This window comes from Balaenoptera physalus (assembly GCF_965194825.1).
Source record: "Balaenoptera physalus genome assembly, chromosome: 1".
NCBI classification, from domain to species: Eukaryota; Metazoa; Chordata; class Mammalia; order Artiodactyla; family Balaenopteridae; genus Balaenoptera; species Balaenoptera physalus.
This window is the reverse complement of record NC_138882.1, coordinates 120,477,499-120,501,267: the sequence shown is the minus strand read 5'-3', so window position 1 is coordinate 120,501,267 and position 23,769 is coordinate 120,477,499. Positions and strand designations below refer to the sequence as shown.

The window sequence follows — 23,769 nt, the reverse complement described above, 5'->3', positions numbered from 1 at the left end:
TAATTTTTTTTTTTGATTTTAATGTATAGCAGTGCCTTTCAAATGATGTTTTCACTTTTACCCCCATTTAAATCTAAATAGATTTTATTATCCTCTGAATAACTAGCAGGAAGTGGAGCCACACACTCTATAAAACACACTTTATAAAACACTTTATAAAACTTTATAGAAATGGCTTTTTTTCCTGGTAACTCTGAGGTGCTGATAATCTCTGCACAAATATATGACTTCACCAGCACTTCTAAATTCCATAAGTAGGCAGAAACTTTTCCTTAGCACTTTCAGCTTAGACTGTTCCCCTCCCTTCCTATGTTCCAAGGTCCAAAACTTGCATAATATGCCACAGCCTGAGTCAACTCAGTAAACATTTCCTGGGTTCCCAGATCTTAAAAGAATTCAGGAAGAAAAGTGTACTTGGGGAGGGGAGTTAATCTGGAAAATTTCTATTGGGGAGAAGTCAGTTTTTAGCTTAACATTGAAGAAAATACAAGATTTAGAGAGGTAGAGATAAACTTATAAAGGATTTGATGCTGACAATGAGGATTTTCATGAGCTAAGAGTTGAAGATAAACATGGAGAATCAGGAATAAAATGAAAGAGAAAGGACCACCCAAGCTGGTGAGAAGGTTCTATGATCCTTTTTGCTCCTTCTTCCCTCCCTGGCCCCAGGGTTTCAATCATTGCTCTAGACAGGAGAATTATCTACAGGAAAAAAAGTGGCAGGCATGCCTGGATAACACAAACTGAAGAATAGGAAAGCTTTATTTGCTGGTTTGGTGTCTTAGTCCCTTTGGATTACTATAACAAAATATCGTAGACTGGGAGGCTTATGCACAACAGAACTTTCTCACAGTTCTGGGGACTGGAAGTCCAAAATCGAGGCAGCAGCCGAATTGGTGTCTGTGAAGGCCCACTTCCGGGTTCATAGACAGCCATCTTCTCACTGTGTCCTCACATGACAGAAAGAAGAAAACTCTCTGGGGTCTTTTTATAAGGGCACTCATGCCATTTATGAAGGCTCCACCCTCATGATCTAATAATCACTCCCCAAGGCCTCACCTCCTAACACCTTCACATTGTGGGTCAGGATTTCAACATATGAATTTTGGGGGGACATACACATCCAGTCCATTGAATTGAACATTCAGTCCATATGCTTCTTTTCCTTTCCCAGAATCCTGAACTTATAGGCATGTATAAAACTGAATAGAAACCCTTAGGCAGCTTCCTTAGGGAAATGAGAGAATGTGAGACTCCTCACTAATTTCAAACAGATATGCAACAGGTAAATCACTGGTTTGCACTTCCAGGACTAAACATATTTTCACACTGCCTCTTTTACGACGATGGGGGTAAAGCAGAAGGAGATGGGAACGGGATGGGGAAGAGGAAAGTGGAAGGAAGAATTGCACATCAACCCTTCGGAATGAGTATATATAGTCAGGTGATGTTACGTATTCACTGATTAGCAAGGTCTGTTGCTGAAATTTTAGGAACTCAAAACAAAAACTCTGTCTTCCACAGGCAGAGTGTTTGTTCATGAATGGGCTCATCTCCGTTGGGGTGTGTTTGATGAATATAACAATGAGAAACCTTTCTACATAAATGGGCAAAATCAAATTGAAGTAACAAGGTTAGTGGATTTTTTGCATGTTTAAAATTCACTGTTTATTTTTTTTACTCTAAAATAGAGTTTATAATGGCAGCAAAACTTAACTGACAATTGTCAGTTTTAAAATTTTATTGGATTTTTAAAAAAATTGGTAAATATTTAGGTGGTCAAATGCCAAAACAATATAAAAAGTTATACTCTTATATAGCATACTCCTACCACTCTCTTCACCCTGTTCCCTTTCATCCCCTCTAGATCACCATTTTTATTAGTTTCTCATTTATTTTTTCTGTGTTTCTTCAGGAAAATTCAAATAAATATGAATATATATTTTTCCTCACTCTTTTTTCTTTTAATTGCATAGTGTTCCATTGTATGGATATACCATAATTTTTCAACCAGTCCCTTATTGTTGAACAAATGAGTTGTTCACCATATTTTGTTATTACTACAAGTCATAATGCTATAAATAAGTTACTTCCATTATATGCAGACAGACCTGTATATCTATTGAATAGCTTCCAAGAATTACCAGGTCATAGGGTAATTTTAGCTGTAATTTTGGTAGATATTGACTGATTCTTCTCCCAAAATTTAGATGGTTTTTTATCCCATTGACAGCATTTGAGACTGCTTATATAGGAAGGAATCCTTTTAAATATTATCATTAGATGTTCATTCTCTTCTTCCTCTGATGTCCAATGGCAATGAACTCAAAGGAGCCCTGATTCAGGATACCACCACTCATGCCCTTCCTCGGGCCTCCAAAAGTTCATGTTGATTTCTCGGTGACTTTTGCTTTGACCCTGTTTAGCTGGTAAAGCCCTTGGCAATACAGAGCGTCTCATCAAAATCAAATGCTTTAAAATCAAGTGGAGTGCATTTGTAAATTAATGACCTTTCTTAATAGTTTTTAAAATGTCTTCTGTGTATCTAGCAATCTACGATCCTGGAAACAAATTATTTTATGAGTCAATAAGAAAGAAACATAAGTATTTCTAAAACAGACCCAATGTCTCTTCCTATTTTAGGTGTTCATCTGACATCACAGGCATTTTCTTGTGTGAAGGAGGCCCTTGCCCCCAAGAAAACTGTGTTATTAGCAAGATTTTCAAAGAAGGATGCATGTTTATATACAATAGCACCCAAAATGCAACTGCATCGATAATGTTCATGCAAAGTTTATCTTCTGTAAGTATGGCCTTAGAATAACAAACTCTTACAAGATTCCATCTTTTCCCAAGATAGACTGATATGTTTTAAGTATTTAAACAAAAAGACAATTAAGATTCACTACATTTGGGACTTCCCTGGTGGTCCAGTGGTAAAGAATCCACCTTCCAATGCAGGAGAGGAGGGTTCAATCCCTGGTAGGGGAACTAAGATCCCACATGCCGAGGGGCAACTAAGCCTGTGCGCCACAACTACTGAAGCCCACGCTCCTAGAGTCCGTGCTCCGCAACAAGAGAAGCCACCGCAGTGAGAAGGCTGCGTGCCACAACTACTGAGCCCACGTGCCTCAACTAGAGAGCCCGTGTGCTGCAAACTACAGAACCCATGTGCTCTGGAGCTCGCACACCACAACTAGAGAGAGAAAACCTGCATGCCACAACTAGAGAAAGAGAAGCCTGTGCGCCGCAGTGAAAGATCCCGCGGGCCACAACTAAGACCCGATGCAGTCAAAAAAAAAAAAAAAAAAAAAAGAAAAGAAGATTCACTACGTTTTAGAGCTTGGGGAACCTTAGAGTTCATCTAGTTTTTACTTTACAGATTTAAAAAAAAAAACTCAGCGCCCCCCCCCGACAGTCAAAGCTGATCAGTAAAAATTGTTTCCTTTAGAAAAGCGATTATTTGCTCTCCAGGGAAGGTGATTTAACAAGGGGAAACCTGGAGTCTTCAAAATAAATTGCTTGTATGGTAGTGCTCCTATATCCTTTCACAGGAAAGTGTACAGGGTTAATGACAGGGATGTAACGTATGATTATATTGCTTCATTTAAGGTAGCAAACCACTCTTATTTTAATGGAATTACCTAATTCTCTTTCCCTTGTTTTGCATATTCTAGAACTTAAAAAGAAAAGTCAGGTGTTACCAAGGGAAGTCAACTAACCCTTAGCTTTGAAGGTTCAGAAACTCAGTCTAGTATTCCACGCTAACTGACAAGAGACTTGTGTAGGAATCCAGAACACATTTTTAAAATTATTTAAAATTTTAAATAATTGTCATGGAGATCTGACACTCGCATTCTCTAGCCAGTTCATTTTCTCTCTGACAGAAGCAGCACGGAACAGCCAAATTCTACCCAGAGGCCTATTTTGAGAGTGTGGAATCAGAAAGGAGGGAGTTAGGAGATGCAGAGATTTAGTCACATCAGCCTTCATAACCTGATACATTTTTCCAACTTCATCACATCTGTGGGTCACGTCCTCTCCATTGAGCTGGGAACACTGTGGGCAGTGTCTCTGTGAAGTTTTCTGTTTCTATGACTAATCCAATATTCCTTGGATTGACACATTCTTTTTTTAGATAATTTTTTTTCTTCAGTCTGGTTTTAGTCAAGGCTAAGAGTCATTCTGTAACTTCAAGGTGCTTTTTCATATTTCTTGTCCAATTCATTATGGTTTTAATTTAATTTACAGCTTTAATATCCGAAGCCAAGCTAATTCAATGTTATTTCATCCACATTGTTTGTGGCTAGGTACAATCTTTGTGGTCATTTGAAACACCTACTCATTAATATCCAGTCAGCAAACTTTTACCATCTCCTAACCATCGTCATGAAATATAAAGAAAAGAGTTAAAAACAAACATACAAACAACAACAAAACAGGTTCTATCATGTCACCCCATCCTACTAAGAAACTCATGTTCTTATGCAATTATTAACTTTTTGAAGCTTCAGCTTCCTTTTCTAAGAAATTAGAATTGGGGCTAGAGAATCTGTAAGATTTCTTTTACCTCTAAGCTTCCATAGCTCTGTTAGCAGGAAGCATCTACTGTTCGTAGGAATATAGCCACTGGGAAGTAGATAACACATTACTTTGCAATGCAAATCATGCCTTTAAAAGAGGTGTTGCCTAGGTTTAGTATTATTGCATGAATTATGGCTATATCTCCAAATGGGGAGAAAGATGAGGAAGTAGATTTAAGTTGTTTTTCTTCTTATCCTAGTCTTACAGAGGTCAATATTTGAACTAGCTCAATATAGGTTTATTATAGGTTAATCAATAGATAAAGGTGCAGTGGTTATTAAATATGATTCCAAGGAGTAGACTGATCAAGATAACATCTCCTGGGGTGTTTTCTTTAACTCATTATCATGCTAAGGAAGGTGAGAGTTTGTTTTATTTTTTTAAAGCCTAAGATATTTATACACGGTCTACTCTCTCTTACCTAAGCGCAAATAAACTTTAATAGAGGTTGACCTCAGTTACCACATGGGTGCCAGAGTTTCAAGCAAAGGGTGCCAAGGTTTATCTGTAAATTCAATGGCATTCTTGAAGTAAAGAAGGACATAGCTGTAGCACTTCTGATTTCTCATGTTTCAGCTCACCCTTCCTCTTACCTTTAGTTGTTTGAGAATGAGAAGTATGTCTAGTATGAGAGGAGTACTTTTATTTTCTGATTATTTTCTGAGTATTTTTATTTTATTCTTTTTCGAGGTGGTTGAATTCTGTAATGCAAGTACCCACACCCAAGAGGCTCCAAACCTGCAGAACCAAATGTGCAGCCTCAGAAGTACGTGGGATGTAATCACAGACTCTGACGACTTCAATAACAGTTTTCCCATGAAAGGGACTGAGCTTCCGCCTCCTCCCACGTTCTCTCTTGTACAGGCTGGGGACAAAATGGTCTGTTTAGTGCTGGATGTGTCCAGCAAGATGGCAAAGGTAACATTTGAACCAAAATAGTTGTAAACCATTCATCACTTTTTTCTATCAGTTTTTAACTCTTTTTCTTTTCAGAGGGTAAGGGAAGGGAAGGGTGAGGCCAAACGTTTGGAATAGTCATGGGCATCATCTCTTCTTGGGGATGAGAGAAACAAATTTAGAATGCGGCCCAGAAATTGAGATAATGCAGATAAATGAAATCCACAGGTAATTCCCAGCCCTCATTATTGCTACTAATTGCAACCTTTTCCAACCAAAACCCTTTCCAAAACTCTGACATGTAGCGGAAGGCTCCTTTCTGACCACATTCCACTCACTGGTAAACAACCATGGCCCAGGCAATAGACTGAGTTTTCAGTGAGTGTGTATATCCATTATGTGTGTATTTTCTATGTCATTGTGTACAGAGAAACATCTCACTCATCTGGCAATCTGGCAGCCTTCCAGAAACCCATTCTCCAAAGCTCCAGAATTCTTAGACAGTAATTAGAGGTTTAGTCTCTGGAATCAAGCAGATGTGCTTTAAGTCCTGGCTCCTTCATTTACTGTCTGTGTAATCAAGAGCAAACAACCTCTCTGAAGCTCAGTTTTCTCATCTGTAAAACAGAGATAACAATACCTATTTCATTGTTGTGACAGAGCCAGTTCATACTGGCTCACAGGAGTCAATTGTTAAATTTTCAGGAAATTTGCAAGCCAGTTGTAAATATAGTCATTATTAAAAAATAAACTATGTAGAGTTATAATTAAATAAAATATATTGAAATAAGCATAATAAATGCTCAAAACTCATTACTTCCTAATTATTTTTCTACTATTCTTACTATTATCTATGCCCAGAGTCAGTAACTACCTGCTTTTGCATAGCCTGCAAATTAAGAATGGGTTTAGAAAAAAATCAAGAGAATAATAAAATTTCAGGACACATGAAAATTATATGAAATTCAAATTTTAGCATCCATAAGTAAAATTTTATTGGGAGAGAGCAATGCTCATTTGTTTACATATTATCTATGGCTGCTTCAGTACTAAAATAGCAGAGTTGAGTAGTTGCAAAAGACAAAATATATGTCCCACCAAGCCTAAAATATTTACTATCGGATCCTTTATAGAAAATGTCTGCTGATCGCAGATCTAGGCTCCTGAGGTTATTTCTGGTCTATCATCTCTATGAGTCTGCTCCTACATATCTCTTCCCAACTTTGCACTCAGCGATGTCAGGTTGACAGCTTAAATCAGCCACAGTGAGAATATTTACCCCATAGAAATGGCAACAAATCCAGGGTTCTCCCTCTCTCTCTTTTTACCAGAAAGCCAGTTTTTAAACTTTTACCAAGGGACCACTAACTACTTCACAGTGTTGTTGAAAGGGAAAATGAGATACTGAATATGAAGTTTTTGGTTTATAAGTGGCAACTGTTATTTTATTATAGTACTTGTCCTAAGGGAGAGTTTATCTTCTTGTATTCTCTGGATCAGTAGTCCTGGACAATTTGCCTTTTTTGGCTTGTCTCTAAAATATGAGGAATACCACTAATACATTCAGCATTAGATAATTTTGTAATCTTGCCTACCTGCAGTTGACTAGGGTATGATCTTCAAATATGATCTCAGAGTAATTTATATTGACTATCTGCCTCTGTTGAGCAAGAACAGATGGAGTGAAAGGGAAAGATAGTTGTACTTGAAAGAAGACCTGAGAGAAGTAGAAGAGAAATAAGCCTAAAGTAGCAAGCTCATGGCAAAGAAAACTTCTCTCCCTTTTCCTGCCAATAGTGTCACTGAACCATCACGACCATCCATTCATTTATCAGGTGCCTATACTGTGCTGGCTTGGGGGATACAGAGATGACAGAATAGAGTCTGCTTTGAAATGCTCACAATCTGATGAGGGAGACAACACACACATGTGAATAAACACAATACAATGTGACAAGGCTCCACAGAGGTGTGAATTGCTGTGGAGGCATTGGCAGCATCTGGGTTATAGGAGAGTGATTGAGGAAGACTTCACTGAGAGGATGAACTTGGAGTTGAGTCTTGAAGCATAAATAGATATTTGCCAGTTGGGTGAGGTGAGGGGAGGCATTCCAGTGAAGACAATAGTGTATGCAGGTGGCTGAGAGGCAAAATTAGTAGAACTTTTTCAGGGGAAGTACATCAATTGGTATGGATATAACTAACACTGGCTTGGGCTAGAAAAATGACAGATAAGATGAAAATGAATGATGAAATGAATGATGGTATGAATTTGAGAGAAATTTAAGATGTATTGATATGACCTGTTCAAGGATACGGAGGCTGGTAAGACAGGAGTAATAAAAGAGAGTTCCAGGTTTCTGGCTTCACTAGTTAGGAGTAGAGGTCATGACCATGATGTTAGCAATACTTAGTATTTACTAAGTACTTACTAGGTACCCATTTTGCAGATGAGAAAACTGAAGCTAAAAGAGATAAGTAATTTCTCTATGGTCACATTACTAGTAAAAGTTGAAGGCAGGATTCAAAGTCCTTGTTTTATCCACTCTACCAATTTACCTCTCAATATTGTAAGAGAAACAATATTTGGGAAGGGGGGCAATGAATTCAAAGTGTATAGAGTTTGAGATACCTGTGAGAGGTTAAATTGGTGGTGTTTCCTAAGCAGTGTGAAATGCAGGTCCAGATGTTAAGGGAGATGTCTGGGTTGGAGATAGAGACCACAATCATCACTGAACAGGTGGTCATTGAAGCTCAGCTTGCTGCTCCCACAGCCTTCAAAACAAGTGACCCTAATGAATTCATCACTAGTATCACCTGCCCAAACGTGGTCACTAACATTACTTTATACTTATTCAAGGTGTAACTATTGTCATATACATATCTCAGTTGATCCTCACGGTAATTCTATTTTAGCAAGTAAGAAAGATTATTATTACCCTCACTTTACAGATGGAATGCCCAGCCTAAGATAAACATGATAACAGAGAGTAGTGCCAGGATAGATGCCTGACTGCTGTTCCTCTCTACCATAAGATCTTTGCAATGTTTCCTCTTACCCAGGATGAATTTTAAAAGAAGCAATTACAAACCAGGTCTCTATTGGTTCTACAGATCTTTGAATCGAGTAGGAGAGAAATGGTGGATGTATGTGTTCTTACAGAATGGTAAATCATGAACAGCTTCTTAGGGGCAGAGTTCCAAACCACACCCCCCACCCCAAAAAGCATTCATTTTTGAGTCTGCAATTAATCAAACAATATTCTAGCATAGTGTCAATCTTTACAACTCAAAAAATCACAGTCTGACATCTCTAAAGAATTAGCAGAGATATTTGCTAATTGAGTTATTTAGTTATACTTTTGTCTACCAACCAAATGTTGTTACCTTTTCTTTTTCCTTCCTGCAACAAAGGCTGACAGACTCCTTCAACTGCAACAAGCAGCAGAATTTTACTTGATGCAGATTGTTGAAATTCATACCTTTGTGGGCATTGCTAGTTTTAATAGCAAAGGGACGATCAGAGCCCAGCTACACCAAATTAACAATGACGACGACCGAAAGCTGCTGGTTTCATATCTGCCTGCCACTGTGTCAGCTGAAGCAGAAACCAGCGTCTGCTCAGGGCTGAAGAAGGGATTTGAGGTACAGTAGAGCACCCCAAGCCTCACCATCACTTTCCTTTCCCATCACTTTCCTTTCCCTCACTTTGTATCTGAGGTTGCTTCTGATTTGGGGCAATCTGTTACAATATGGTCATGAGTCTCAAGTATAGGAAAGTAATGATGGATTATCTTTAAGGTCAGGGACCACGACTTTCTCACCACTGAATCCCCTGTGCCTAGTAAAGGGCATGTAATAGTTGCTTAAGAAAAATTTGTTGAAGGAATGAGTAAATAAATGAATACAATGATGGAGGCTGGGGGACTTCAGCATCATCAGAAAAATTTCTAACAAACACTGTCCCTATCCATCTGGGACTGTTCCATCTGTGGCCGTTGTTACCCTTGGGTTTTCCAATCAAAATCAGCATGTCTGGCCTCCTGCCTATAGTCATACTAGACCTCAAGCATATGAATATCAGTTAAAGTCAGAGGTATGTTTCAAGAATAACGGAGTTCATCTAAATCAGCATAAGTTTGGATTCGACATTGAGGATACAGCCATGTGTTAAACATCTGGTAGCAGGCAGAACACAATTGCAATTGTTACTGCCTACAGCCAAGAGTTTCTCAACATTGGCTGCCCATTGAAATCAGCTGGGGATTCAAAAATTCCGATGCCTGGATCTCACCCCCAGAGATTCTGATTTAATTCATCTTGGGTGTGAGCTGGTCATTATTAAAAAATTTTAAGGTTCTCATCCAATTCCAATATATAGCCAAGGTTGAGAACCACTGCTCTAGGTCCTTTTATTGGCCACTTATTGGATCTCAGAAGCAAGGATTTCACCTAATAACGTTCTCCCACATCCTCTATGATAGACACTATTCTAAACTAGGGGTATCTCATAGTGATTTGAACGGGAAGAAGCCCCATGAGTAAGCAGGCAATGGCATGTAGGGTGACAAGTGCTGTAATGGGGTGAGGTGAGGACTGAGTGGAGATGGGCATGGAGAGTGTGGGAAGTTACAAAGGACCTGGAAGAGGAATATGCCCCCCTGGTAGGGAATTTGGAATGAGAGTGAATTCTCCTGCTCAATAAGGCAATCTGAATCACATTTCCTTCCAAATGAATGATACCCTGTGTTCAGATGGTTGAAAAACTGAATGGGAAAGCCTTCGGCTCTGTGATGATACTAGTGACCAGTGGAGATGACGAGCACATCACCAACTGCTTCCTCACTGTGCTCAGCAGTGGTTCAACTATTCATACCATTGCCCTGGGTTCACCTGCGGTCAAAAACCTGGAGGAATTATCACATCTTACAGGTAGGTAAATTTCTAGCAACATATTTTAGAGCATTTTCTTTCAACTTGAATATTCAAAGAACCACCATGAAACTCAGATTATGTCAACAGAATACATGGCTTAATTGAAAAAACTATAAACAGTTTTCTTAAGAAAAAACACACACAAAAATCATTGCTAAATTCTGTCAAAAATTTGCTGACTTTTTTATACTTTCCTTAGAAAGTGCCAGTTATATACATCTAATGAAAATATTATTATTACTTCTTTGTTAAACCAGCCTGAGCATGTATAATCATGGAGCTAAAAGTATGTTTAAAGCACTAACTTCTATGATAAGGAGACATACAATATTACACACATATCTTTTTTTGTTCTAAATGAGGCACAGAATAATTTTATCTTATATTCCTCACATTGAATAAAAAATGCATATGCTAACTTCAAAACTGAAAGCTAGGTTTTATTGAATTATGTTTGAAAACAATGTTTTCAGAATGTAAATGTAAATATATAGCAATATAAATGGGTAGCAATTAACCTAGATTGTCTAGGAATTACCTTAATTAAATATTTATTGATTTCAATAAATATTTATTTTCAATAAATATTTATTGCATTTTTATCGCATACTGGGTAGAGCTCTAGACCCTACAATTACAGCCGTGAATAGAACAAACAAAACCATCTGCCTTGGGATGTGTGCTCACCATGTGGTCGTATAGGTTGCCGAGCAAAGCAAGTCAAGCACAGCTCCTGCTTTCCCCAAACTCACCCTCTTAAGCAAAGGAAGTTTGTTAGAAAAGGCCTATCATTTTATCTTTTGTTTTACTTTATACATTTTAATAGCTAACATCCCAATTGTGTATTTCAGGAGGTTTACAGTTCTTTGTTCCAGATAAATCCAACTCCAATAGCATGCTTGATGCTTTCAGTAGAATTTCCTCTGGAACCGGAGACATTTTTCAACAACATATTCAGGTCAGAATTTCCTCAATATTATATTTACAGATAGGGGAGAGGGGAGAGGGAGCAAGGAAAATAGATGAATTGTGCTGTCTCATTAACCTTCTTTGAATATGTAACAGTCCTTGTTACATTAAAAGAAGGCTTTTAATGAGCTTCTTGACATCACCAGAACCAGGCTTCATCTTTACCTGATGTCTCCTTCTCAGCCCTCAGAGTCATTTTCTGTAATTGCTACTTCAGCTTTTCAAGGTCTATAGCAGAGTTTGCTCCTTTCTTGTGGCTCAAAGTGGGGTTGGGGGTGGGACATGGGGTAGAGGTAAGGCCCAGAATTAAAATAAGAATCAGTGGCTTTAGTTTTAGTTCAAACTTGCCATCAATCAGAATCCATTTTACTTTGCTTCTTTAAAAACTTCCTTGAAGCTCCTCCCTCATATAAAAAGTATCAACTATTTCGTTCAATGCTAGAAATTCCTAAAGATCTCTCCAACTACCACAATTTATTTGATTTTGCTCACAAAATCTTCCTTTAATGAAGCCATTTTTTTCAAAGGGCCATTTTTTTTTTCTTTCCAAGTACTTTAAAGATATTTTGAATATAACTGAATAATGTTTTGAATAAAATTTCACCTGCTGTTTCCTCACAGATGGTAAGTGAAACTGCCAAGTTAATGGCTTGATAGGAGCAATGATATCAGTAAATTATTCTTAGAAAATATTTAACATGAAGATTATATGTACAGAGTAAAGGCAATAACCACAATTCTGTCATTAGAAGTGGAAAAAGATGAATTTTAAATGATAATGTATATTTTAGATTAGACTACAATTGGCTCTTCTGAATAATCTTTCTACCCTTGATTTTCTCTTTAATAATATGAAATAAAAAGAAATGTTTAAAACATTAAAACAAATTTAGCAAAACATTATTCATATGACTCAAATTGGTTCCCAGACTTGGCCACCTCTCCCCAGTTATTTGCATGTCATTAGCGCCTCTAGACCGTGGGCAGAAACTACATCTAATCCCCTTCAACAGCTCAGAGCCCAGCATGGAACGTGGCACAGTAATCAGCAGTCCACGGACACTTGTTCAATTGAGTTGAGCAAATAATCCGCAATGTCTTTGCTGTCATCCACCAACAGAATTTTACATTCTTTACAAGTCTGAGCAATTTTACAGTGTTGCTAATGTCTTTATTTAATAAATATAGTTTTTCAAAGTTATTTATAGACTGGTATTCTTTGTGAATACACAGCGATTAAACGCAGGGATTCTGGTGTCAGCCAGCCTGGGCTCTATGCCTGTTTCACCTCCTTGCTATGTGACCTTGGACAGCTTACTTCCCTAAGCCTGTCATTTCATCTGGGAAATGTGGGTAACAATAGCACTTATCTCAGAGGGTTTTCATAAGGATTGGGTTTAGATAATACATGTAAAGCATTTAGCACAGTGTCCGGCATCTGTATGTACTTTGTGCATGTTACACACACACACACACAAGTGCACACACAGCTTATTTAAGTGCACACAGTTTAAATCATGACTAAATGATTTTTTTAAATGTACCAAACCCCGCTGAAACCCAATGTCTGATTTCTTATTAAAATACATAAAGGTATCTGGACAGATTATACACAAATTAATTAGAGCACATTCACAAAAAAAGTCAAAAAAAAAAGCTTGTTTTAATTGCTGCTCTGAGGCTAATGTTGATTTGGATAAGACAGAAGTATGAGAACAGCTAAAATCTCTTGATAAAGATTAATGAAGTGACACATGTACTAGCTATAACAAAATATTTTATATCTACTGTACTTATAACACTTTGCTTAAGCAAAGTATTTTTACATGAAAAATAATTTATGTAAATATAGGATATGTCCAAGTTAAATAGTTTTTTATTTTTGCCAATTCATTTTTATTTGTCATAAAAATAAAGGAAAAATGGAATGGTTATGCATATGCTAGAAACTTTCATATGTATATTCTCTCGAACAGCTTGAAAGTATAGGTGAATATGTTAAACCTCACCATCAATTGAAAAACACTGTGACTGTGGATCACAGTGTGGGCAATGACACTACTTTTCTAGTCACATGGCAGACCCGTGGTCCCCCTGAGATTGTATTATTTGATCCTAATGGAAGAAAGTACTACACAGATGATTTTACCACCAATCTAGCTTTTCGGACTGCTCGCCTCTGGATTCCAGGAACTGCTAAGGTAGGTATTGTAAGCTTGTTCGTAATGACAACGTTTAGTCAACTACGTGACTTTCAAATGGATCACAGAATTAAATGCATTGTGTAAAGGAAATCCTATTCTGATATATCAAAATTTTACTTTAAATTTATGAGGGATTTTTTGAATGTTCAAAATTTAAGAGGAACTACTAAGGTATGTTCAAAACTTTAAATAATGGACACCAAAGCCTTCTCACTTCAACAGTGGAAATTAGTATTTATGTAGTACAAATAATTTCTTTTTGCTTACTTCCTTCTTTATAAAATCTGTATAGAATACTTAGAAAAAACCCTCTACTTAGAACTTATAATATAAATACATGCAATACATATGTTTTTGAGCACCTACTATGTGCAGGGTCTTGTTCTAGGTGCTTTACAATAAAGTGCCATAATAAGAATAAGAACAGGGCACTCAGAGCACACAGGAGGCATGTGCAGGCAGTGGGGGAAGGAGAATGCTTCCTGGAAGTGAAGACATCAAAATGGAAATGTGGAGGCCTAAGGGGCCAGAGGTGTGAATAACATTCTGGACAGAAGAAACAGCACATAGGAAGGCTGTGCTTTATTGCCTGAATGCAATCCCTCTTCAGGTCTGTTGGCCCTCCCTCCCCCCCAGATCACTGTTGATAGCCTCTGCTTGGCTTTCCTTCCTCTGGCCTAGCATCCTTCTCTTCAAACACCTTTATCAGAGTGATCCTTCTGAAGCACAAATCTGATCAAACCTGTCTCCTACTCAAAACTCTTTGATGGTCTCAGGATAAAATCCATGTGGTTATTAATATATACTAAGCCCTTCACGTTCTGGCTTCTGCCCAAACTTAGCTCTTTTTAAAAATTATTTTTTAATTTAGAAAAGCTTTATTTTTATATAATTTTTAAAGGTTACTTTCCATTTATAGTTTTTACAAAAGATTGGCTACATTCCCCATGTTGTACAATACATCCTTAAGCCTATCTTACTCCCTAGTTTGTACCGCCCACTCCCCAACCCCAAACTTATCTCCTAACCCTTCTCCCAAACACCCTGTGCTCTGCCCCTACTTAACTTTTCTCCAAATGTTCTTTTCACACCTGTGCACAAGGCCCAGGAACACTTTACCTACTTCTTGCTGCTTTTGCCTGACCTCTTTGTCTGGATTAGGTGCCCTGTATCGAAGCACTTCTTACCCCCACAGAGAAGTTTTCATGTGGAGGTTTCCACCACGTGTCTGTTACTCATGTTATGATTACAAAAAAACAAAACAAAACAAAACAAAACAGAAAAAACCCAGATAGATAGATAATCTTGATGCTTGAATTGTGACTTCACTGGAAAATGGTAAAGCACATGAATCCCAAGAAGAAGACTGGATAGGGTGTGGCATCTTAACTTTCCAGAGTCAAACCTTAACCCACTGATTTCTCTCTTCTTCATCCTGCTTGACTGTGTTCCTCCTGCTACTTCCAGGATCTAAGAAGGAGCAGCAGCAGGAATTAGGAGAAAAGGAACACTTATGTACAATTTTATCAAAAGAACACATTTCTGCTACATTGTAGTTTAAGCTTTTTTCTTTCAGACATTCTTTTGCAGGCTTCCCCAGGCAGCCCAGACAGATAAGGAGAATGGCATTCAGCAATACTTCTAGAAATTACTCAACATAGACATTGTGCAATCCTGATCTATTAAAAATAGTGTTGCTTTTCTTGGTGCCTAATAGTGTATGTGGGTTTTTTTGCTTGAGATTTCTGGGCATGGGAGTATTGAAGGAAGTGGAGGGAAGGAAGGATACTGTTGCCTTTTATTCCAGGTTATCCACATAAATCATAATTGTCCACTTAATTTTCTGTAATTTTCTCCATTATATAAAAGGAATAAAAACGTTGAACCTCCTGTAGGGTGAAGGGGCTCAGATGAATATTTGCCAAGTACTTTGAAGCTGGACACATCGTTATCCTCTAAAAATGTGAATCAAGATGTGTCCTTCCCCAAAAATAAATTCAGGGTCTAATTCCCTAAAGAGTTACCTAACAATGAAAGTGGGTTGTACAGTGAAAGCCATGTAAATACTGAATTTAGTTATCTCTTAACCAACATTACTCTTCCTGACATTCTTTTGTAGTATTTTAGAAAATGCAATATCAACAAAACAAGAACAAAAAACCCTACGAGGTTAAGTTTACACTTTAAAATGAGGGTTGATTTTTTTCTTCACACTTGACAAACGAAGTCTTTGTTTTGCAGCCCGGGCTATGGACTTACACACTGAACAATACCCATCATTCTCCTCAAGCCTTGAAAGTGACAGTGACCTCTGGCGCCTCCCGCTCAGCCGTGCTCCCTGCCACTGTGGAAGCCTTTGTGGAAAGAGACAGCACCCATTTTCCCCATCCTGTGACAATTTATGCAATTGTGAGAAAGGGGTTTTATCCCATTCTCAATGCCACTGTAACTGCTACAATTGAGTCAGAGACTGCAGATCCTGTTACGCTGAAACTTTTTGATGATGGAGCAGGTAACAAGGAATATCATGTAATTTTTCATGTTCTCAAGAGCTGTTCTGATGCTGCAATATCAATATTAAGTTTATCTTTAAAATTCTTCCAATTCAATTATTTTTCTCACCCAATCTTATGAGATTCTCAAATTCTCATGGACTCACTGACATACTAAGTAGCTACAGGTCTCCATCTGCACAGGGAAAGCAAATGTGAACTTGGGAAAAGAGAATCTCCTTGAGGCTCCTCAGAGTGGCTGTGTGTGAGCAGAATGGAGGGAGGAAGTCGCCCAACCCCTAGGTCTTGGCTTCCACTTGTCCAGCGACACTGACCACACTCAGTAAGGCCACTTGGGAACAGGCATGCCCATCTTCCTTTAGGATTCACCAGCTTTCCTATTCACTGAAATAATCATATTGGACAATTAAATAGCAAATGAAAACCCAAAAAGGGAGATGCAATGACAGTTAATCCATTTCTTCTTCTTTTGCCTGGCTGTTAAAGAGAAAATTGGAAACTGAGATGACCATAGACTGTTCTTTAGCCAAGTAGCTGGGTTGATGAGAGAGCAGAGCCATGGCCTTTTACATGTGTTATTTGGTCACAAGAAGACCAGGCCAGCAAGCTTAGTGGAATCAGGATAGAGATTTCCCCACCACTGGGAAAACAAAGTAAAGCAAAACAAAACCCTACTTCAAAGCGCTCATTCTGCACAGAGAGAGTTCAGAACTTCCTCATCATACGTCACAGACACCACAGCAGCAATCTGCGCAAAGAGCGGCACTTGGACTCTTCCTGACTTGTTTTAACTTTTAAAAACAAACTCCTTTATTGTTTTATCTTTTCTGTTCTGTTCTTTTCCTAAACTAAATTCTCAGAATGACAATAGACCTCAAAGTTTATGTTGGCAACCCCAATGTTTGATCTACCAGTAAAATCATATTCCTTCCCTTTGTTGTTTCAAAGATAAAAATTTTTTAAGAGTCTTATGTTTGTTTAAAACAAGACAATTTATGTGAAAAATCTCTGTAGGTTATTTTGCTGTGATTCTCCTGAGCCCATAACTTCAGGCAGAATTTTGTTCTGCGGTGCTTTAACGTGGTCTGCCCTACGTGTAGGCTATGAGGCAATGCGTTGTTTGTAGAGAATAATAAATAGATTAAAGAAATAAAGGTATATACCAATTAAGTATAAGCAATTATAATAATAAACCAATTAAAAGTTAAAAAAAAAAGAGTCTTATGTTTGGCAACCCATTAGTCTCTTGCCATGGCAATCTTGTATGACATTTATGAAACAAAAGTTCATTTAAAGGATTTTAGTTCAAGTCCACCTCAGAGGATACTAGAGAAGTGCTCTTATTTTGCCTACTGGAATGGATCCAAACAAACTTCTCAGACTCTGATTGCTTATCCCTGGCCACACCTTTCACTTTTTGTATATAGTCCAAAAATACACTTTGCAGAATTTGCCTCCCTAGCCCCAGCCTGTGGGCTGGCCTGGGAACAGATCCTGCTGTCTTAGGAAAGAGCACCTCAATAGGCTTTTATATTTATTCCCTGGAACCATTCCGTTTGTTTGATGACAAAATTTATACCCTGATGAAAGAAACAATGAAAAGGTTGTTTAAACATCAAAGTGTAAATTTAGATGTTTCCCCCGTACTTAACACACATGCACATAGTTGTGTAATACTTATGTTTATAATGGAAATAGTATTTATCTGTTAATAAAATTAATGAACAATAATAAAATTTACACTTGTAAAATGTTTTATAATTTTAAATATACTTTCTCATGCACACTCTCAAATAATCATCACAACCACCCTGTGAAATGTTATCCCCATTTTATAGATGAGAAAACTGAGGCTCAGAGGGATCGTTTCACAGCTACTAAGTGGCAGATCCAGACCTTAAAACAAGTCCCCTGACACCTAAGCCAGTGTTCTTTTCCATTTCTTTCTGACTCAACGATTAAAAGAGGTGGCAGTGGTAACTGTGGCAGTAAGAGATTTTCCTTTATCATTTCTCAACAAAGATAGACCTTATTAATCATTAAACCACTAAATATCAAGGTCTGATTTCTTTCCGGTAGATAAAAAAGGTTTCTAAAACTACTGTGATCATAAGGTGCTTAGCGTTTTTTATTTTAATAAAATATACTCCTATTTTTCTCATGTTAAGGAGCAGACCTGCCTCTCTAGTGAGGATTCTAGAGCACTTTAGTGATGATGCAATGCTAGAGAACAGGGCTGGGTGTGAGGTGTGAGAAGTGAATTGACCCTAGAATAGGACAAGCTGCTTGCCCCGTGTGGCCACCTGCACTTGAACAGTGAATGCGATCTGCACTTGGGCTAAGCTGCACCTCCCATGGCTGCCCTGGAATCTAGGCCTTGCTGCCATTCAGTCATGGGCTTGGTTTGGAACTGAATGACTCTCTGAGGACCAATGCAAAAGGAAAGAAGTCTAGCACTGGACAAGCTTTTAGAATGCCTCCTGAAGCAAGGCACATCCTCCTGAAGTGGACAGAACCAAAGCCTGTCAAACTCCAAGTCAGTGAGCACCTTCGAATCTAGAACAATCCACGTATCCTCTAATGAGGAAATTAATTTCACACTATTATATCAACTACCAAAGTTTTTTTTTTTTCATCAGGGCTTCAGGGTGTTCATAAACCCCTTGAAACTGCATGAAAGTATGTATATGTACATACGTATTTATTCACTGGGAGCAGAGTCGCTTTTATCTCAAAGGGGTGTGTGACTATAAATAGGCTTAAGAATGTGCTTGGTTTCTATGAAAACCTAGTATTATTTTCAGTGATAGGAAGGAGAGCGCTAAAGGTGATTATTAAATGCTTTATTAGCACTGAAGCAGGTACAACTCATTCACCTTTAGAAAATAATTTTTCAGAGGTTAAGGAATAACAAGGAGAAATTATGGAGCCATTGGAATTTTAGTCACCTGATAATATCAAAAGTAGCTATGAGTATGACAGCATATGCTAAAATTAGAAGAACAAGGGGAATAAATCTTATTTTTAATGATTTAATTAAATATTAATAATCAACTGTGATAAGTATTGACATTGAGTTTTTTTTATATTAACAGGTGCTGATGTTATAAAAAATGATGGAATTTACTCGAGGTATTTTTTCTCCTTTGCGGTAAATGGTAGATATAGCTTGAAAGTGCGTGTCCATCATTGTCCCAGCATAAGCACCTTAGCCCACTCTATTCCAGGAAGTCATGCTATGTACGTACCAGGTTACATAACAAATGGTAAGAATCATTAGCACTGTTATTTGAATAACATCATTTAATGTGTATATTTCTGATGAGTGTGTGTGTGTATGTATTAGAGAGAGAGGTGAATGTCAAAACTCTTTTATATAAGTCAATGCATAATTTGTTGATTATCTCTTTAATCCTCAGTGATTCATGATAGTAGATAACAGGAAGGCAGTAAGTAATTCCCACAGATTTCTCCTACCTTCGTTTTAGTCATTATTTTGACTTCTTTCTTGTGACTGTTTCATCAGAATTACTACCAGGCAAAGAGATTTATTGAGTTTTCTTAGTTCCAGCTCCTGTACTTCCTCTACAGAGGAAAGAGGAAGAGGCAAAAAGTTGTTAGCAGTTTAAAGAAGGAAGCAAATAGCCCAAACAATCCACACAGGAAATGGGTTCCTGAAAAAATATGAGTGTGGATATTACAGGAAACTGAGGGCTTCCTGAAGATGTTCTGTCTTCCTTCAAGATAAAAGTGCCAAATACATAGAAGATACACATATTTTTTAAACACCATTATTATAATAGTTCCTGATGGGAAGCAGTGGTTAAAGTATAACAAACAGAAATATGCTGTAGTCTTTAAATATAATCTCAAAAAATGTTTGAATCATTCTTATTTGCAAAACTGCAGAATCTTTATGAATACTTTTCATGTATTTTAGCAGCTATAACTAATCATTTGGACCATACCATAACATGATTCTATATTTTTGTACTATATGTACTTTTCAGTAGAAAACAATTAAGATGCTACAGTGGATTTGCATCTCCTGATATTTTTAGTGTTGCCTAGAACACAATTTACTCTCACCTATATTTAAAATAATTTGGATTATTTCAAAACCAATGTAAATCAATTTGCAAGGTAACACAGTTTTACTACAAAGATATGATTTTGTATCTAGATGTACTAGATTTCTTCATTTCTAGTAGATATTCATTTCATTCTAGAAAGAATACTTCATTTCTAAGTAGATATTCCCTCTTTCATTTATACATCAAACATTTTTGAAGGCCTCCTAGGTGACAGGCTTAGTCCTAAGAACTTGGGATACCAGGTAGAATAAGACTTGATTCCTATCAAGGAGCTTGCAGGCTACTGACTGGTCTAGTATCTTTTTTAAAGCCATGAATTTAAAGGATGCAAATATCAACATCTCGTGTACACTGAGAATAGAAAAGTCATATTCAACTCTGCTTTTATCTGTGTACTTCATATAGGCCCTTGATAGCACAGAAAGAAAAATATAGATTTCCCTAGGCATGCCTACCTCACATAACATTCATTTATCAGCTCATTTTCATGTGATGACCTTGAGAGTACACTGCATTGAAAAATGTGAACTGCTCTGTTTTCACACCACCAAATCTCCGGGCACAGCAGCATCTACTTCCTTCCTCTCCTCCCTAGTGCCTCTGTTGGATCTGCTCCGGATTCCACCCAGCCTGCTCATCAAGGGTCCTTGAGAGCTCTCCCTTGCATGTCCTCTGAAGAGCATTCAAGCATGATTTATTACTTCCCATATGAAAAAAATTTTTGGTGGTTCCCCCTCAAGCTACTGTCCACCTGTCTACTCCCTGTCATCCAGTTCCTTGAAATTAAATCTAAATCTGTCGATGGTACCTTCTCACCTCCAGTTTACTACTCTGCTCACTGCAATCAGACCTCTACCCACATCACTCCACTGGAATTGCTCTGGCCTTAGTCACAAATGACTACTTGCTCTTATAGCCAAAGGACACATTTCAGTACTCATTTTACCTGGCCGCAGCAGTACCTGACACGGCTGATTGATTTCTCCTTTGCCATTTCCTGGTTTCTATGATACCACACTCTCCTGCTTACCTCTTATTCTCTGGAATTTTTATTCTCAGGCTCTTTTTCCAGCTTCTCTTTTTCTACCAAGCCTCTAAGTGTTGGCAGTTATCAAAGCTTAGTCTTAACCTTCTCTTCTCACTCTTCTATCTGGAGCCACGTTACCTGGGTTTGAAACCTAGTTCCTCCATTTACTAGCTGTGTGACTTTGGGCAAGTTACTTAGCCTCTGTGTGCTTCAGTTTCATCATCTGTAAAAATGGGAGCAATAATTGTACTCTCCTCATAGCATTGCTGAAAAATTAAATAGTTGATAATATAAGGTACTTTAAAAAGTGCCTGACACATAGCAAGCACTTAGTAAATACTTTTTATTTTTATAGCTGAAATTCTTATTAGGTAATCTCATTAACCTATACGGCTTTAATAACATCTATTTGCCTATAACTTCCTAATTCATAGGTTCAAAATTATTAAATCTAGCTAAAACCTCTTCTTTGAGCTTAAAATCCATATCTAACTGGCTCCTTGACATCGTCAATTAGATGTTTTACAGGAATCACAAACCTTGTAACTTAAATAGTTAGTCTCCTCCCCATAGCCTGTTTCTCTTCCCATTTGCTCATTTTAGGAACCTGCGAGCTATTCTTTTTGTTCACCAACTTTCCCTTCTTCATCATTCCATATTCAAATCCATCACCAGCTTTTGCTGATTTTCTCTCCAAAATGCATCTCGAAATGCCTACTAGCCTCCTCTCCACTGCTATCACCCAACCCAAGCTACCATCTTCTCCTATCTGGACTGTTGCAGTGGCCTCATTGCTTCCTGTGCTAGAATCCATTCTCCACTGAGAGCAGCCAGAGTGACCTATCAGAGAGCAAATGTGATCATATCACTACCCTGCTTCCCCACAGCACGTTTAAGATTAAACTCTAAAACCACTACAATGGCCCACGAGGTCCTACTTGAACTTCTCTCTCCTGTCTCATCTCAAACTATTCTCCTCCTTGCTTTAATTAAATTTTTCTAATTTGCAAAGCTCTTCTCCACACTTCAGAAGTTTTTACACAACCTGTTCCCTCTGCCAGGGATATTCTTAACCTCCACTCTTTATCTGGCTGACTTCTATTCATCCTTTAGGAAACTGTTAAATGTTACTTCCTTGATACCACTCTAAATTATATTCCTGTGTTATTTACTTTCATAGTACCCTTCCTTTTTTCCTTCTTACATTTATTACAATTTATAAATATATGTTTATAAATATGACTGTAAATTCCATGAGCAATACTGTTTTTGTCTGTGATTGCTGACATAGCATATGCCCTAAAAATATTTATTGAATGAATGAATGGATGAATGAATTGTTGAATAAACAAACTGTTATTCTAAAGATGTAGCAAAGGAAAAAAAGTCTTAAAATGTCTCTCAATAATCTGCAAAAACAAGCTATTCAGGAGACGGTAATTTGTTGTTTTGGCTATTCTTTTCTTTGGTGTCACAGGTACTATTCAGATGAATGCCCCAAGAAAATCGGTGGGCAGGAGAGAGGAAGAGCAAAAGTGGGGCTTTAGCCGAGTAAGCTCAGGGGGTTCTTTTTTTGTGCTGGGCGTTCCAGCTGACCCACATCCTGATGTGTTTCCGCCATGCAAAATTATTGACCTGGAAGCTGTAAAAGTAGAAGAAGAGGTGACTTTATCTTGGACAGCACCTGGAGAAGACTTTGATCAGGGCCAGGGTAGGTTTCTTGCTTTCATTACCTATTTTTCTACAAGGTGGCATTTCCAATAACTATATCAGGGGTTAGTTGGGTAAAAAATAGCTTTGGGGGCTTACAGATGACAAAGCTGTAGAGGATTGCATGGAAAGCTTTGAGTTGCTGATAAGGCCATGTATCCTGGAGTCTAGGAAGAGAATGTATCAGTTCCCCCAGGATTGACGAGGCCCTGGTAAACTGACTGACACTAATACAGAAACGTTTGTTGGAAACATAAATACCACATGTAACAGTGGTCTAGTCAGAAGAAATGGGTTCTGCTTTACAGAGCATGGACTTTCAAATACTGACGGTGATTGATTAGTTTTCTGAAGATTAGATGGTGTTTATTCAAGGGCTTACAAGTCAAGTTTAAGGGAATAATTCCCATAAGTCATGAAATACTTGGTGCATTGTCCTCTCCTACTTCTGGTCATCATTTTTGTTAGGGAGGCTGGGAGCAGTTCCCTGATTTGAAGCTTTCTAACCCTTGCTTGGGCATTGATGAGTTCCTTCGCTACTTTCCTTTTTCTAATGCTTTTATGCCAGCCTTCCGGCTTCCATCTACCTCATCTCTTGATCCCCACAGCAACTCAACAGAAAAAGTTTTCTAAAAGAATAACCTTTCCAACATCTTTGCCATTACCAGAACATGATTATCATTGATTACACATTAAATGGTTTATTTCCTGATGCGTCTGATTGAGATTTCTGTAGGAACCAACCTTCTCTATTGAGAGCTAATTCATCAATATTGGTCAATAACAGTGACCACCTTGGGCCTTTCCCAGTCTTGCTTTCAACTTGGATCATCTTT

The 23,769-nt window shown here is 37.8% G+C and overlaps 1 protein-coding gene across 4 annotated transcripts in view; it reads left to right on the top strand.

Annotated features, from left to right (window-relative positions):
* Positions 1 to 23,769, top strand: part of CLCA2 (chloride channel accessory 2) — a 40,224-nt gene that overhangs the window by 5,487 nt on the left and 10,968 nt on the right. For 2 of the 4 annotated variants that reach the window (XM_082410038.1, XM_082410037.1), the window contains 10 exons: positions 1,525 to 1,633; positions 2,644 to 2,803; positions 5,275 to 5,502; positions 8,896 to 9,126; positions 10,236 to 10,413; positions 11,268 to 11,374; positions 13,362 to 13,586; positions 15,831 to 16,101; positions 19,198 to 19,368; positions 22,701 to 22,934. In XM_082410038.1, the coding sequence (XP_082266164.1) occupies positions 1,525 to 1,633; positions 2,644 to 2,803; positions 5,275 to 5,502; positions 8,896 to 9,126; positions 10,236 to 10,413; positions 11,268 to 11,374; positions 13,362 to 13,586; positions 15,831 to 16,101; positions 19,198 to 19,368; positions 22,701 to 22,934 (1,914 nt within the window). The remainder of the gene's footprint in view (positions 1 to 1,524; positions 1,634 to 2,643; positions 2,804 to 5,274; positions 5,503 to 8,895; positions 9,127 to 10,235; positions 10,414 to 11,267; positions 11,375 to 13,361; positions 13,587 to 15,830; positions 16,102 to 19,197; positions 19,369 to 22,700; positions 22,935 to 23,769) is intronic. The other 2 variants (XM_082410040.1, XM_082410039.1) reach the window with 2 other exon arrangements.